Genomic DNA, 17,734 nt, shown 5'->3' on the forward strand with positions numbered 1-17,734 from the left:
TAAAATACATCAAAAGGGCTTCCACTAGCAACCAGAATATATGACAAAACTCTTTACAACCCATATGGAAACAGATCTAGAGAAAAAATAGCACTGCACTTTTTAATATGTAAGTCTCCTCCACTTTGTTTTGCCAAATGTAGAAGTCAATCATGTTACCACTCAAATCAAATTCATAGGAATGAATGCCTAAAATGGCAAGAGTTATCTGAAGAACTACTCAAAGCCATAGATCAATTACATAGCTTTTTGAGTTGTTCCCTAAGCTGGAAAACTGTACCTAAAAATAGTTGTTAAGCTAAGTATACCGTTTATGAGTAGAATGACTCTGTATCAAAAATATCCTGTTGAGATTGCTCCTAACAAAGTGAGGTGTCCAGAAAAAAATGAAATCCACACAATTATCTGGAAATCCCCAGGGTGGGGGTTGGCATTGGGTGGGGGGTGATCCTCTACATGTGTTATTCCACTTTTCTGCTCTAGATGTAGCTTAAAATATTTTTCCCAGAGAGAAGATGCGTTATCCACTTCAACTTCAGTTTAGTCTTTGACAAAACAAAGGTGGGAATGTACCATGTAAACTGGTTACTGACCCTTCGTCCTTTCCAGAAGCATTACTTTGGAAATTTCACCCAAGTCTAAATGATATGTATCAAAAAGGTGGAGGTGGTGCTATATATTGAAGATTAGACTTGTTAATAGAATGTTGATCCCATGAGTAATGCTCACAGATGTGGCACCCAACAATGGAATTAACATTTCAAGAGGAAGCAGAGAGCCATCCCAACAAAAAGGGCCACCCGCTCCTCTCCAACACTTAAAAAAAAAAAAAAAAAAAAAAAAAAAGCCCTTCCAGAGACTACACAAAGTGTGCCTCCTGAGGGTCGCACCGTTGGATTTTTAAAAATAGCCATTTGGTTCTAAACGTGACATATGCCTATCCTGACAAACAAGATCAGTTAGTTAAAACACTGCCATGAAAACTGATCAGTTTTTTAAAGCGTCAAATGATTGTGCCTTCTAATGGTCCACACATTTTTTAAATGCCTATTTTTTCCCCTCCTGAGAGAGGCGCAGTCAAAAAATGTACTTGGCGAAACCTTCAGGAATTACCCTGTTTAAGTCATCCCCTCTTATCTTCGAAATGAATTAACTCATCATAAACGCAAACCGAGCTTACGATTTCCTCTTTGCACTTCGCTCCGGGAATGCAGCAATTATACGACTGCATTTCTGCAGGAACCTAGTCTGGATTTCCAACCGGCTACTCCGTCGAGCCCCCGTCTAGTTAACAGCTCGGGCTTGGGCTCGCCTCTTCCCGAGATGAAGAAGGCTCAAGCGACGACTGTTCGTCTCGTGCTTGGGCTCGCCTCTTCTAGGAGACCAGGAATGCTCACGCTACTGTTCCTTCAGCGCCTCTTTCCTAGAGATCGCTTGGACGCACGGCGGCACTGGAAAGCTCAGTGTCTATTTAATCATGGCGTTTGTAATCCAGCCTCCCCGCCTGGACCGCTCAACACCTGGGAACTCGCAGCCCTAGGCTCCTGAAACCGAGTAACCCCGCGCGGACTCGACACGAGCGAACAAGAGAAAGGGCAAGAGCGCATAAAGCAAAGCTCGCACCCGCAGCGAAGAATGGTCCGGGAAAGACGCCGGGCGCACCCGGCACGCCGCGCCCACCCACCCGCGCCCCGGGAGCCCCTCCACCCACGCCCCCCATCTCGGGGATCGGTCCCTACTACCCCCAGCTCCCCCCGCCCCCGCATCTCACGCCCCCGCACGGCTCCACTCCGAGGCGTTCCACCTTCCCGGCTCGCACGCCCGGCTCCGCAAAACCACCCCGGTGCAATACCGCCCGCACAGCCACCACTGCCGCAGCGCCCCCAAATCGCCCCCGTCCCCTCCCCCACGCCTCATTGTTCCCGGGTGGCCGCAGGCAGAGAGCGCCCCAGGGCGGTGCCGGCAATAGGAACCCTTGGAACCAAATTGCCCCCTACTCACCCGCGACTCCGCACAGGAGGACCAAGCGCAGCAGAAGCGCCATGGTGGCGGCCCGGCCGTGGGCGGTGACTGGAGGTAGGCGGCTCTCACCCGGGGTCTCCGTCAGCCGGTGCCTGCGCGCTCCCGACTGGCTGGCGGCGGCGGCACCTCAGCACCCCCGTCCCACCCCACCCTCGCTTGGCAGGTGAAACACGTCACTTCCGGTAGTGACTGAGCCCCGCGGCGCGCGCCGGCTCCGCCAGGAGCGTGGGGTTGCCACGGCAACCAGCGCGGGCTGCCCTAGGGATCCTCCGGAGTAGGAAGCTTCCCGCGCCAGCTGCGCTCCGCGTTGCGGTGAGCGGGCAGCCCTTCGCCCCAAGCAAGAGCCAGGGTCCCTGCTTCAGTGCCTTCAGTCAAATCCGGGTTTGTGCACTAGGGTCGGGCCAGCCCCTCTCCCCAAACAACTGACACCGCGGTCGCGCCCTTGCTCCAGGGTGCGGCACGGGACAATACTCGCCCGCCAGCCCTGGGATCCTGAAGCGCGGCGAATACGGGTGGCCTGGCGGGCACTCACCCGGCTCTCCCCGCGCGGTAGTAGAGAATGCGGGGTGGGGGTGGGTGCTTAGTTTCCAGCCAAGCGTCCCACCTTCGGCGGTTTGCTGCGAGGTCTCCCACCTAAGGCTCTGGGGAAAGCGAACTGATCAGCGCCTCCTCCGCTCCATGCCCCCCGCCCCGCATTTCCTCCCTTTTCAGGAAGTCGGTGGGCTGCTGTGGAAGCCTCCAGAAGGCTTTTCCCCATCACCAGTAATGACTGAACCCCTAGACTGCGGCTTCGGGTTTGGGAAATGCCTGGGCTGGCTTTTTGACCCTTTGTAGTCAAAGGTTATTTTCGCCCTAACATTGGCCATCAAGGACCAGTGAGCTTTAAAGGTGGGTGGTTGAAGGCTGGAAGAGGTGTTGGGAGGACCTGGGAACTAGAGATTTTGGATCGCCTGATCAGCCTACAGTGTCACTTCCTGGTATCCTCCATACTCGTTCTTGTGTCATTTGCATTCTTGGTCGCTCTTTGCAGATAACATTTATTTATAACTGCTGATAGACTTTGGTGTTCTCGACAGTTCCATATCAGGAGTGAATTAGAGGAGAGAAGCAGTGTGGTGCAGTGGGTAAGTTCTTGGGTCCCGGAATGGGACAGTTAACTGGGCAAGTAATTTGGAAATACACCTTGCTATGAAAACTAGATAAGATAATGCACAAAAGAATGTTTGGCACTGTGCCTGGCTCAGAGTAAATACTCAGTTGAGTGGTAGCTAATAAAAGAGTGTTATTGGGAATATTCTTGTTATTTACTGAACCAACAAAGGAAAGTAAATCGGTTATTAGTAAGACCAAAGTCTCTCAAATGGAATTTAGCCTGGTGGTCTGCTATCCTGACCGCACCTTAAAATTACCTACAGGGGTGCCTTGTTGGCTCAGTCAGTGGAGGTCGGACTGTTGATATCTGGGTGGGAGTTTGAGCCCCATCTTGGGTATAGAGATTACTTAAAATAAAATCTTTCTAAAATATTAAAATTATCTAGAGGACTTTTGCAAAATACCAGTATCTGAACTCCCACTCCAGGAATCCTGATTTAACTTGTCTCCAATGGAATCCTGACTGATCTAAGGAGGGTCCAGAGTAATGCTAGGTATTTCCTATTAAGGAAACAAAAATTCTCCTGGATATAACTGAAAGTATAAAATATTTAGAACTTAAATTTTTACTCAACACATTATATTTCATGAAATTAGACAAAAGTAAGTATTAAAGTTATTCATATCTGTTACATAATATTTTTCTACTATTAATCACTTAAAAGCAGCACACATTTATTGTAAGTGTCTCCTCTAGGAGAAATTAAACTCAACCTTCGTGGGTTATCTCAACCACTTACTAGAGGAAATCTTTTGAAATTATTCAAAAGGATTTTTATCTTAATCCCTTTGCTTGTAGTACTTTTTTTTTGCAATCCTTAGCTTTTGCTTCCTTCTGTGGTAGGCATTTTCATACCTATCAATCACTTACCTTACTCTCAACATTTCTGGAAGGCCAAAAAGGCACATTATTCATCTTTGTCACTCTTGGAATCCAACTTTAGTAGGTTCTCTAGTATCTGTTGAACTGAATATATTCAATTCATATATTGGTATATTGACATATTACTAAAAAGCGTTTAATATGTATACAATAACAAATCATTGCATCTTGGTATATCTCTTTAGGATATACTTTTAAAAATGTAAATTTTACAAAATTAATGTTTTATACTTCATTAGATTACCGAACACAAATTTTTCCAACTGTATCATCTCCAAGATTTAAGTAACTTTGAAAGGAGCAATTTATCTTCTTCGGGAAAGTAATTATATTAAAGTTAGATTTTGGTTTATTAAAGCTGGGGTAAAAATGAAAAAAAATAAATGGAGTCATCTTTAGATTTTGGTTTGCAACTACATTATTTTGTATAAACAGCAGCTAAAATTATGCAAATTACTGAAACTCCTTAATGATACCTTAAAAAGCCTTTGTGACTATAGTTAGCTTGGAAATTAAGTCTCCTGAAAGCTGTAATGAAATAATCCCATTAATTCTGGATCCTGCAAGTTGATTGATATTTTTAAACCAAACTAACAGTAGTGCACAGCCTTTAAATGAATTGTCCTATCTTAGTAAAGCACCAAGCACTCCACATTGTATAGCTTCTAAACCAGCAGAAAGGTGATTCTTGGTCTGTCAGGAAGGTGATGATACTCTTAGAGACACAAACAACAATGGTTAATATAGCATTTGTTCTTAGAAGGATTTCTCAGCAGTAATGGATTTGCTAATACACCAAGAGATGATTAAAATCTTGTGATCACATTCAGAGATTGACCTCTTCTTAAGAATTCTTAAAAATTAAAGGATTTTTACTTCTTCACAGCCTGGCATATAAAGGCATGTAAAGCAGGAAACTTTTTTTCATAGGTGACGCTGCTGATTTTTATACTTTCTGGAAAATGATAATGCTGTTCTTAAGAAATGACAGTTTCTGGGGTGCCTGCCTGGCTTAGGCAGTAGAGCATGTGACTCTTGATCTCGGAGTCATGAGTTCAAGCCCCATGTTGGGCATGGAGACTACTTAAAAGTAAGGAAAGGGAAGAAGAAAGTTTCTCACGATGTATTCTACTTACAATACCAAGAGCATGGGTTTCATGGGTTAATACCATTAAAGTCATCCATTTACCCCTGTGCAAATGAATTTATAAGTACTTTAGTTTTATGCCTTGTATATAATATTTGGAATCAACTCTCAGGCAGTGACCTAGAATTTTTTTAGATTCCTAATATTAGAGGATTTTTTTTCTCCACCAGAGCCCATGGTTCTTGGTCACGCCACTTTGAAGACTGAAGAGGTAGACCAGAAAGAGTGGTGGGCAGCAAAGCAAAATTTACTGAGTGATAATACAAGGCTCCCGAGGAAGAAGGGGCTTGGAGAGGGTTACCATCGGGGTTCTATCTAGGGAATTTTATGGGTTTGTTGGAGGGCTGTTTAATCTAACCCTTCCTTTGCCTGTCATCCAATCAGGTTTTTGTCATCTAGCACATGGAATAGGTTGGAGGGCATCTTCCAGGATGGTGTAAAAATCTTAAGGGTGGCTTCGTCTTGGTTGTGGGGGTGGCACTTTGTCCCTGTCTGCCTTCCTTCCAATTATCCTTTATCGCTAATAATGTGATTCCAGAATGAATACACAAAAGTGCTAAGTTTAGGCGTGCCTGGCTGACTCAGTCAGTGGAGTTGGCGACTTGATTTCAGCGTTGTACGTTCAGTCCCCACATTGCGTGTAGAAATTACTTAAAAATAAAATCTTAGGGGCGCCTGGGTGGCTCATGGTTTAGCCTCTGCCTTGGGCTCAGGTCATGATCTAAGAGTCCTGGGATCAAGCCAGGCACTGGACTCTGCTCAGTGGGGAGCCTGCTTCCCCCTCTCTCTGCCTGCCTCTCTGCCTACTTGTGATCTCTCTCTGTCAAGTAAATAAAATCTTAAAAAAAATAAAATAAAATATTTTAAAAAATGAATAGTTTATACAGGCCAAAACTGAAGATTTTATTGATGGCCTTTTAGCTTTTTTATCCAAGAGCAGTTTCTATTTGTTCTGATTGTTTCTTTGTTTTCATCTCTGTCACTTCATACTATTTGCTTTCCTCCGATTTCTGCTAGTTCGTTATTTTCTGCTCAAAGGTTAAAATTGGGCTGAGAAAAAGAAGCATGTTGAAAGTTCTGGGCTTGCTGGCGATTGGGTTAGTCACAGGCGATCACCAGTATAATTGCTTTTCTTTTTAGAGATTTTATTTGAGAGAGTGAGAGAGGTCATGAATGTGCACAAGTGGTTGGGGCGGGGGGCAGGCAGAAGAAAAGGAAGAAGCAGACTCCTTGCTGAGCAGGGAGCCTTTTGCAGGACTTGATCCTAGGACCCTGAGATTATGACCTGAGTCACAGTCAGACAATTAACTGCCTGAGACACCCAGGTGCCCCTACTTTTAGAAACAAACAAACCAACCAACCTGCTATCTAGCACTTGAGTGTAAACACATGGTGGGCCACCTTTTTTCTTTTTTTTTTTTTACATTTTTTTTTTAAGATTTCATTTATTTATTTGACAGACAGAGATCACAAGTAGGCAGAGAGGCAGGCCCAGAGAAAGGGGGAAGCAGGCTCCCTGCTGAGCAGAGAGCCCAATGTAGGGCTCAATCCCAGGACCCTGGGATCATAACCTGAGCAGAAGGCAGAGGCTTTAACCCACTGAGCCACCCAGGTGCCCCTTTTTTCTCTTTTTTAATTAAAACTGGCCCCAGGCCCAACGTGAGGCTTCATCTCACAACTCTGAGATCCAGAGTCGCATGCCCCTCACTGAGCCCACCAGGTACCCCTGGGCCAGCTTTCTAGAAGGATGACTGGAATAGCACGAAGGGCATCAACTTTCATATATAACTACAGTTTAGTATATCTGTTTGATATCTGGTCCAAAGATCCAGTTTTACTCACCCAATCTTGGGCCAGCTAGCAGAAGGGGTGAAGGTGGGAATCTCAGTTTTTAACTTTTTCTTAAACTAACTTTGAACCAATCACCCTGTTTTGGTTCCCCTCATCCGTTCTCAGATAAGCCTGATGCTATCAAACCCTGATTTATTTATTTAAGAGAGTGAGTGACTGCTTATGCGAGCCAGGGGAGGGGCAGAGGCAGAGGCAGAATTCCAAGCTCATTTCTGGCTTTGTGCAGAGTTCCCCTAGGATTTGATCCCAGGACCCTGAGATCATGACCTGAGCTGAAACCAGTATTTAGTCATTCAGTCAACAAAGCCACCCAGGCACCCCTCATATTTTCTGTTTTGCCGTTTATACAGGTTCTTAACATTAGGTTTCCCTCTTCATGTTTTATGATTATTTTTTAATTGCAAGTGCATTTTGTGGAACTTTCTCTGTGTGAAGTATTTGAGACCTTTAAGAATTTTCCTTGAGAGAAAGTTTGTATTAACTTCTGCCAGGATCCAGGGGCACTACCAATACAGGAAGACTTTAAAAATAATTTGGGGGATTAAGTTCCCAAATGACACAGTTCATATAAATTGGGATCAGAAACCAGCATGAGAGGATACTAGTCATTATAAATGCTCAGAGGAGGCTCATCATTCTCAAATCTTCATTAGTCCTTTTAAATAAAACAACATTCCTGGCTCTATAGATGGCGGGCTATAGGAAGAAATCAAACCACGTCTTCCTGTGTTGATAGCCCCCCAGGGTTTTTCATTTAGCTCTCTCCTGTCAGTTTGTTGAATCACTCGAAAAACATTCTATTTAGTTGCTTCTGCAGGATTCTCTGCTGTCCGGGTGGAGTAAACAAATCCTTGTCAAGCATTTCCTCAGCAGGTTTTCCTCAAAATATCCAAGTTTCCAGGGCCACAATCTGACCATCAGGGGCCCTGGGTGCACTTTTTTATTTTTGTCTTTGTGGGTCCCTCCCACCACAAAAGATCATTAAAATTGGCTTTTCTACACCTGAAACCAATTTTACCATATATAGTAACTAGAATTTAAATAAAAACTTAAAATAAAAAAGAATTTAAAAAATAACAATAAAATTATCTTTTACAACTCTGCTGGTATAAAGACATTTAATCCAGCCTGGATTGTGGCATTATTTCATCTGATTTTAAAAAGAAATGAGAATATTTTTAAAGACCCTGGATAGGGGTGCCTGGGTGGCTGAGCGGGTTAAAGCCTCTGCCTTCCGCTCGGGTCATCGTGGTCTCGGTCCTGGGATCAAGCCCCACATCGGGTTCTCTGCTCAGCAGGGAGCCTGCTTCCCCCTCTCTTCCTGCCTCTCTGCCTACTTATGATCTCAGTCAAATAAATAAGTAAAATCTTTAAAAAAAAAAAAAAAAAAGACCCTAGATAAACTGGATCTGAGCATTGCTTGTCTCTCCCTCACAATTCCCCTGTTTGCTGTTTTGTACCAATAATAGTAAAGGTTTAATGGAAAAGGGTGAACTTACACATTTTCCTCTCATCCCTGTCCCTCTCTCTCTTTTTTTTTTAAAGCTTTTTTTTTTTTTTAAGATTTTATTTATTTATTTGAAAGAGAGAGTAAGAGAGGGAAAGCACCCACAGGGAGGCGAGGGAGAAGCAGGCTTCCCACTGAGCAGGGAGCCTGATACAGGACTTGATCCCAGGCCCCTGGGATCACGACCTGAGCTGAAGACAGACATTTAACCAACTGAGCCACTCAGCTGCCCCACCCCTGTCTCTTTTCACCTCTTGCCGAAAGTCCCTTAAAATGTCTTCATTTTCAGTCCCTTTTCTCTACTTTTTCTATGCCAAAGCAATCCACCAAGTACTAAATTTGTCCTGTACTAAAGATAAGAAAGAGATACAATATTTACCTAAGAATAAAAATATGTTGCTTGTTTTATTTAAGCTCTTTCTTCATCTCCATGTTCTGTAGTTTATATTTTGGCTTTGACGTGTTTATGTTTGTTTGCTTGTTTGGGTAAAAATAAGTAGGACTGGCAGAATAAATCAGGAGCTTATATCCTCTTTCTGGGATTTTTTTTTAAATTTTTTTTTTTTAAAGATTTTATTTATTTATTTGTCATAGAGAGAGAAGCGAGAGCAAGCACAGGCAGACAGAGTGGCAGGCAGAGGCAGAGGGAGAAGCAGGCTCCCCGCCAAGCAAGGAGCCCAATGCGGGACTCGATCCCAGGACGCTGGGATCATGACCTGAGCCGAAGGCAGCCACTTAACAAACTGAGCCACCCAGGCGTCCCTCTTTCTGGGATTTTACACTAACCTTGCTAGCGACCTTTGGGAAGAAAATTAAACTTTGTGAACTCTATCGTAATCCTAGGAAGAAGTCTAATGGCTGGTGTTTATGACATGCACCTGGGGCATTTTGAGAACAGATGACTTAATGTTTGCCCAATGCTCTGGGCATTTTAGATCAAAGATGCTGAGCTTACCCAGCATTAAGCCTATTTAATTTATACCCAGATTCTATATTTAACTCTGACAGAAGTGGACAGAGACTCATACTTTGTATTTTGCTGGTTTCTTTTTGGCTGGAGACAGCTTTCTGTCTGATAGATAATAGCAATGCTTTACATTTATAGACCATATAACATCTTTCATCCAAGGAGTTCAAAGAACTCAGCAATTATGACTCATTGTTCCTTAAAATATCACTACAAAACTTGAGATGACATGCTTTGAGGTACACTGATTACTGAGATAAAGAAACTAGAGTCATGGAGGCATGAACGTGTTAACAAGGTGTTTCAGGAGTCAGACATAGAATTCAGGTAAGTCCCCCTTTCTTCGATTAGATCTTAACATTCCATCCCCATAAAGGTAAGTTCTACAAGGATTTCAGTTGTATTTATGATAAAGATAATACTTCCTTTTTTTAGAGATAATACTTCTCAACTATGAAGATTTTAGAACTTACTTCCTTCTTCAAGTGCATCTCCTTATCCCTACCCTTCCTAGACCCCTCCCATAGCTGTAGCCACTCTGCGATACTGTCACTGTGACCAGAACATCTGACCTATCAAGTACTCCTAGTCATCATTCCCATTTTAGAGTTAAGTGTCTCCTCCTAAAAAGACCCCCTGATTAAATGAAATTCCAGAAAAATAGTTTCCCAAAGTACCAAGCACCTGCCATAGTTAAGATTGTATACTTAAATGTGTCAATTATTTGATTGATTGATTGATACTTATCCCACTCATGCAGCTGTAGGCTCCATGAGCACAGGGAACATGTCCGTTTCTTCTGAACTATTTTAGCCCCAACACTTAGTTTTAGTGCTTGTGCTAAATATGGGCTCAAATATGTTTGGTGACTGAATTACTTTAGATTTTAGGAGAAGTGTTCTTTCAGAATTTGAACCCAGATCCTGAAACTTTGGTTTCGAATTATAATCAGTAAGGAAATAATTGGCATTCTAAACTATTTTTCTAATATTTAGGGGCACCTTGGAGGCTAGCTCAGTCATTAAGCATCTGCCTTCAGGTCAGGTCATGATTCCAGGGTCCTGGGATCAAGCCCCACATTGGGCTCCCTGCTCAATGGGAATCCTGCTTCTCCCTCTCCCACTCCCCCTGCTTGTGTTCCCTCTCCCCCTGTGTCTCTCTCTCTCTGTCAAATAAATAAATGAAATCTTTAATTAAAAAAATAGACGATTATTCTAGTATTTGAATAGGAAAATACTTAGAATGCCTCAACAACTTCATTCAAGCTAAAATTATTAAACTAGTACGATGACAAGAGCCCAATTAGGAAAATGGAGAAAAGTCAGGTGCTCATTAGAAACGTGATTAGGGGGAGCTACCGCAATTTGAAACAGAATTTTTCTTTGGTCTTTGGAAGTCTGAGATTAGACAGAAAGCCCATGGACTTTTTCTTAGCAAGAGTCCCCACCTGAACTTGAGAAAATGCACTTCTCTATTTCTCTTTGGCTTCCAGTCATCTTCACATGTTAATCTGAGTGCTCAGGAGGGGCTGACTATAAGGACACCTGAGGATGAAGACTGATAGAAGAACAGCTGTATTCAGGTTGTCTCTTCCCAGGCCTTACAGAAGTGCTCACGTGTGAGACTTGAGGAATTCCTGCTGGCAGAAGCCCGAAATGTACTAACCAGTTGCTTGAGTGTAACACCCAGTAGGCAATAATCTCTCTTCTTTTGAAGTTAGATTTTTCTGATTTAGCAGGAAGAGCAATCCAAGAGGTGGGTGTGTGTATGTGTTGTTTGTTGTTATTTTGTTGTGTTTTAAAGAGGGCCTTTCAGTAGTACTCAACCATCAGAAAGGATGAATACGCAACTTTTGCATCAACATGGACAGGACTGGAGGAGGTTATGCTGAGTGAAATAAGTCAAACAGAGAAAGTCAATTATATGGTTTCACTTATTTGTGGAACATAAGGAATAACATGGAGGACATTAGGAGAAGGAAAGGGAAAGTGAATCAGGGAAATTGGAGGGGGGAGATGAACCCTGAGAGACTGTGGACTCTGAAATAGGGTTTTAGAGAGGAGGGGGTGGGGGGATGGGTGAGCCAGTGGTGGGTATAAAGGAGGGGATGTATTGCGAGGAGCACTGGGTGTTGTACATAAACAGTGAATCTTGGAACACTGCTTCAAAAACTAAATATGTATTTATTTTATATTGACTAACATAACACAATAAAAAAAATAAAGAGGGCTTTTCATAGTTCTGTCTTTGTTTTGGAAAGAAATTCTAGAGGCAGTACAAAGCTAGATCTTTGTACTTTGAAGAGAGTAGAAAGAAACAAGGGAGGAGATCATTGACATGACAATTGATATGACAGTTATTGTCATAGTTACAATAAAAACCGATGGGGTCTGAACTCCAGCTATGGTGAAGGAATAGTTGACATTTTAGAGACAGGACTAGGAGGATTTGAGCCCAGTTAGATGTGGGCTGTGAAGAACAGGAAACAAAGCCAGCTCACGTTTCTAGGTTTGGGCAATCAGTGGATAAGGGTGCTCTTAACTAAATAGGGAATAGAGGACAAGCAGGTTTAGTGGAGTATAAATGTTAGGTTTTTGGCACCTAGGGGACATCGAAGTGAAGATGCCAGAAAGAGAGACGACCTGGCTAGAGAGCCAGATTTTGGAACCTAGATTACACTCCTTTGAGGAATTAGTTTGTTTTTTGTATCAGTTGCAAATCTCATAGCAGCCATGTTGTAAATGTGTATTTCCCAAGGAAGCAGACAAACACCTGTAGCCTATGGTCTTCCTGACAACATGATGAAATATCCTTCATAAGAATGTTTCTTTAGGGACTTGCCTTCACAAGGCTTGCTCTGCACTCCAGTAAAGCAACTTCTGTCCATCAGACAGAGATTGGGAGCCAAGACTTCTTTGCTAAACCTTATTCTTTTCCCAGGAACAATGGAGCACAGAGTGTTGAAGGGCAAGTTGTATATATTTAGGGTACAGAACTAATATTGTTTATAGTTTTAGGGAGAAGGGAGTATCCAAGAAGTGAAGGGGAGAATTGGTAGATTATTCAGTGATCTAGCATGGATAGATGCTGGTGGAGATACTATGGAAAATTGGAATAAAGGACCCTGGTTAGAGTTGAAAGAGTGAGTGAGTAGCAGGTGTACTGAATCAACAAGAAAGAAATCTTGGACCACAGATCCCAGATAACTTTGGCAACCTTACTAATAAGTTTGGGAAGGTATCAGCTGTGACAATGTGATTTATAAGATGTGTGATATATATATATACACACATACATATATACATATATATGTATTTGGTCATTTGGAAAAAAAAGATAAAATGTCTTTATTTCCCAAATGACCAAATTTAGGGGCACCTAGATGGCTCAGTCAGTTAAGCAGTTAAGCTCAGGTCATGATCCCACAGTTCTAAGGTCAAGCTCCACATTGTATTGGGAACCCTGCTTCTCCCTCTCCTGCCTGCTGCTCTCCCTGCTTGTGCATACTCTCTCTCTCCCTCTCTCTGTCAAGTGAATAAAAGCTTTAAAAAATATGTATTTTGTTCATGTGAATGACAAAATATATATGAGAAATATTTCTCATATATATGTTGCAAAATCTCATATATATGAGAAATATTTCTCATATATATTTGATCTTCACATATAGTTCCTGGCCCATAGCTGCCAAAACTCTTGGAATTTCTAGAGCAATGAGAGCAATGGGAACTTCTTTTGTTAGAATGTTTGGTCTTTTTGGTTCACGGAAATGCTACAGAGCCATAAAGATGAAATGATGTTTTGTTATTCATAACCAACCCCTTTCCATCACCACTAGGTTTGTTAATGAGATAATTTTTGGAAATTCCCTAACTTTGGGGGGGGTTCATTGATTGCCAAGAGAACTAACCTGAGTTTTCAGTTCCACCCTCTGATTTTGGGGGAGGGGAGAGGAGCTGGGTGTTGACTCAATCACTAGTGGCCAGTGATTCAGTCAGTCATGCCTATGTAATGACCTTCATAAAAATCCAAAAGGTAGGATCAGAGAGCTGCTTTATTGGTTAACCAGAACGCTTCCATGGGCTACCATGCCGGGCCCCTAGTTCCACAATGACCCCTTTGTTTGTGCCCTCGCCCTCTGTATCTCTTCATCTGCCTATTGATCTCTATCCTTTAATATCTTTTGTAATATACTCCTACTCGAGTGGATACATGGGTTTCCTGAGTTCTGTGAGCAGCTCTAGCAAATTAATCGAACCCAAAGAGGGAGTTGTGGGAACCTCTGGTCTATAGCTGTCCAGTCAGAAGCACAGATGACAACCTAGACTCAATACCTGGTGTCAGAGGTCCATGCTAGTAAATTAAGCCCAAGGAGAAAGTTATTGGAGCCCCCAATCTATAGCTAGTTGGTCAGAGAATAGATGATAAGGTGGGGGAGGAGTGTAGAACTGAGCCCTCAACCTATGGAATCTGATGCAGTCTCTGGGTAGAGCAAGTCAGAATTCGGTTGAATTGTAGGACACCTGCTGGTGTTGGAGAATTGTTTCATGGTCTAGAACCACTCCCCCATACACACATTTAAATTGGGGAACAGAAGGGGTGACTTGCTGGCTCAGTCAGAACGTGTGATTCTTAATCTTGAGAGTAGAGATTAACATTTAAAAAACCTAAAAAGTAAAGAAATCATCTTTTAAAAAAAAATTGGGGAGCAGAACCTTTATCAGCCATGCATTCTGCTAATCAATGGTGAAGAAGAGAAGGAGGATGAAACGGAGGGGGTCCACAGGGGCAGTGGCAGTGGGCGAGGAAAGGGTATTCTTTGGGCTACCAGGTGACTCCCTGTCTAGGACAGCCTTTCACAGGTACATTGGATGTTTCTAATTTCAGATCGCTAGTAGTGCGAACATATCCCAATTTAAAACTCAAGCTCTAAAGGACTGGGAAACTTGTAAATTTTCAATAGAGGAAGAATTTTACTATTGTGTAGATGGTTACTTGCTATCAAGGTAATCTTACCTGCCCCTACTTTTATATGTTTAAAAAGTCCGTTACTCATTCCTGATTCAAAAGCACTTAAAAGATTGAAGAAGCTCCAACATTAAAAAGCATTCTTGTCACTGAACATTATGATTTCACTTTTACGAACACTTTATTGCATGTAAAAAAAAATAAACTTTGGCTGATTGATTTATTTGATTTCCCTTCTGTTGCTATTGCTAAACAAGAGGGGAATATAGGGAGTATCACTGGAAGGAGAGTAATTTCTGTTATGTTGTTGAATCAGACAAATCTCACATTTGACAAGAGATGCTATGTAGCTCTGGGAGTTAGGGTGGAATTTGACCCTTTGTAGAAACTTAAGAAAACTGAGGAAAGTGGGACGCCTGGGTGGCTCAGTTGGTTGAGCAGCTGCCTTCGGCTCAGGTCATGATCCCAGCATCCTGGGATCGAGTCCCACATCGGGCTCCTTGCTCGGTGGGGAGCCTGCTTCTCCCTCTGCCTCTGCCTGTGCTCGCTCTTTCTCTCCCTCTCTCTAATCAATAAATAAAATCTTTTAAGAAATTTTTTTAAAAAAGAAAACTGAGGAAAGAATGTTTAAACGTATTTGATTTAATAATTATTTATTCAAAAACTATTAGCTCCAATTCACGGTATTTTAGTTTTCTGTAATTTCTTTTTTTTTTTTTTTTTTTTATTTATCAGAGAGAGAGAGGGGGAGAGAGCAAGCACAGGCAGACAGAATGGCAGGCAGAGGCAGAGGGAGAAGCAGGCTCCCTGCTGAGCAAGGAGCCCGATGTGGGACTCGATCCCAGGACGCTGGGATCATGACCTGAGCCGAAGGCAGCTGCTTGACCAACTGAGCCACCCAGGCATCCCAAGTTTTCTGTAATTTCTGATAGAGATTAAGTATATTCCTTCTTGACCACGTAGAATTGGCATTCAGTACGCATGTTGGCCTCTATTAACATGATAGGAATTTTGCAGACTGTTCTGCAGATGTGGTAGGCCATATCTTTTTTGAGTTTTTTATTACAATAGTATATATTTCCTACTTGCTTGATTAAGGAAAGAAATGGACTTCTGGTGACTAGTGCCAGGATATCCCATATGGCTCTCAACAAACGGCTGCTGGTTTCCTGACATTCTTTTAGATGCTCTTTCATGCACTAAAATTGCTTAATGGACAGGAGAAGAATCAAATGGACAAACATTGGCAACTCAAATAGAAACTCAGATGACAATTCAAAATGGGTAATTAGGTTTGGTCTGCAGAACTGCAAAAAACCATCTGCCCAAAGACATGCCTGCAGATTCCAGGGGCTACCTTCTTCGAGGGGTACTAAGATTCCAGTTACTCTATCAAGGTGGAAAACCCAGTAAAGGCAGCAAGAAAAAGGGTCTCAATTCAAGTTGAAAAACGAATAAACTAAAGTAGGTTATAATCTCCAACAGCATGAGGAAATAAACATTTGGCCTCCTGGTGTCCTAGGTCAGCTCCTTTTCACACCCTTTTCATTTTCCCCTCAGGCCCCAAAGGGCTGCTGAGGATTTTCTTTTCTCCCTGTGTTTATGGTGCTGTGTTTTAGAAGCCCGATGCCAAATCCAAGCCTAATCCAAGCTCGTTAAGATTTACTCCTACGTTTTCTTCTAAGGGTTTTAAGATTTAACTCTTTCACTTAGGTTTATGAGCCAACCTCATTCTTTTGCATATGGATATCCAGTGTGTTAACACCATTTATGCCTCATATAATTTTTTTGGCACCTTGTTGAAAAGCAATTGACCATGGGTGCCTGGGTGGCTCAGTCAGTTGTCTGCCTTCAGCTCAGGTCTTGACGCCAGGGTCCTGGGATCAAGCCCCATGTCAGGCTCCTTGCTCAGCTGGTAGTCTGCTCCTCCCTCTCCTTCTGCTGCTCCCCCTGCTTGTGTCTCTCTCTCTCTCTCTCTGTCAAATAAATAAATAAAATCTTGAAAAAATAAAAATAAATCAATTGACCATAAAATGTAAAGGTTTATTTCTGGGCTCTTTTCGAATCCATTGATCTATAAGTCTATCTTTTTACATTTTTTTCTAATAAAGGCATATCTGTGCCAAGTATCATATTATCTTATATACTATAGCTCTAATAAATTTTGAAATCAGGAAGTCTGAGTCTTCTAACTTTGTTCTTTTATTCAAGATTAGGTTGGATATTCTAGGTTCCTTGCATTTCCTTATGCATTTTAAAAATTCAGCTTCTCATTTTCTTCTAAAAAACTAGCTGGAATTCTGACAAGGATTACATTGAAACTGTAAATCAATTTGGGAAATGTTGCCATCTTATTATTAAGTCTTTTGGCCCATAAACATGGGGTGTCCTTCCATTTATTTAGGTCTTTCATTTCTTTCTACAATGTTTATAGTTCTCAGGGTGATAAAAGTGTTAAATTTCTTTGTTAGATTTATTATATTTGATGTTGTTATAAATAGAATTGATTCCTTAATTTCATTTTCTGATTGAGGAACCAGTGGCTCAGAAATATTGTCCAAAGGTCAAAGATGCTAGGATATAGAAATACAACTGATTTTTGTATGTTGGTTTTATATTCTGCAACATTGTTGAACTCATTTATTAGTTGTAGTAGTTGCTGTCTTTTGTTTGTTTAGTGGATTCCTTGGGATTTCATATATACAAGATCATGTCATCTGGAAAAAGAGATAGTTTCACTGCTTACTTTACAATCTAGGTACTACTCCTTTTTCTTCTCTAATTTTCATGGCTAGAACCTCTACTACAACAGAATTCGTGAGTGGAAATAATTCTCTTGTTTCTGATGCCTAGGGGGAAAATAATCAGTCTCTTACCATTAAATATGTTAAAACATTAAATATGTCTTACCATTAAATATGTTAACTCTGAGTTTTTCATAGATGTTCTTTATCAGATGAGGATGTTTCCTTCTATCCCCAGTTTTGTGGAGGGTTTTTATCATGAAAGGGTGTTGAATTTTGTCAAATGCTTTTTCTGCATCTGTTGAGATGATCATATGTGGTGTGGTGCTAGATACAGAAGCCTAAGATTTTAGGAAGAATATTGTATTTTCTCCATCAGCTACCTCTAGTGCGATATGGAATGTAATGAGGTTAAATACAAAGTCAGGTTAGAACAAAAGACCCCAATAATTAGACAATACAACGGACAGACAAAATTTTTAAACAGGTTGAA

General features: G+C 41.8%; 1 protein-coding gene and 1 long non-coding RNA gene across 11 annotated transcripts in view; one reads left to right on the plus strand and one right to left on the minus strand.

Moving 5' to 3' along the window:
• The window catches only part of CXADR (CXADR Ig-like cell adhesion molecule), a 56,403-nt gene extending 54,213 nt beyond the window's left edge, over positions 1 to 2,190 (minus strand). For 3 of the 5 annotated variants that reach the window (XM_013044736.2, XM_013044735.2, XM_004770507.3), the window contains exon 1: positions 2,002 to 2,190. In XM_013044736.2, the coding sequence (XP_012900190.1) occupies positions 2,002 to 2,044 (43 nt within the window). In that variant the 5' untranslated portion in view covers positions 2,045 to 2,190. The remainder of the gene's footprint in view (positions 1 to 2,001) is intronic. The other 2 variants (XM_004770508.3, XM_045088186.1) reach the window with 1 other exon arrangement.
• LOC101676471 overlaps positions 2,162 to 17,734 on the plus strand; it is a 102,505-nt gene continuing 86,932 nt past the window's right edge. For 2 of the 6 annotated variants that reach the window (XR_006609045.1, XR_006609044.1), the window contains exons 1-2: positions 2,162 to 2,334; positions 3,053 to 3,146. This is a non-coding gene — a long non-coding RNA (uncharacterized LOC101676471). Of the gene's footprint in view, positions 2,404 to 3,052; positions 3,147 to 17,734 lie in introns of all 6 variants that reach the window. The other 4 variants (XR_006609041.1, XR_006609040.1, XR_006609042.1 and 1 more) reach the window with 4 other exon arrangements.

Source organism: Mustela putorius, unplaced genomic scaffold (genome assembly GCF_011764305.1).
Source record: "Mustela putorius furo isolate JIRA1106 unplaced genomic scaffold, ASM1176430v1.1 tig00003834_pilon_pilon_pilon, whole genome shotgun sequence".
NCBI lineage: Eukaryota > Metazoa > Chordata > Mammalia > Carnivora > Mustelidae > Mustela > Mustela putorius.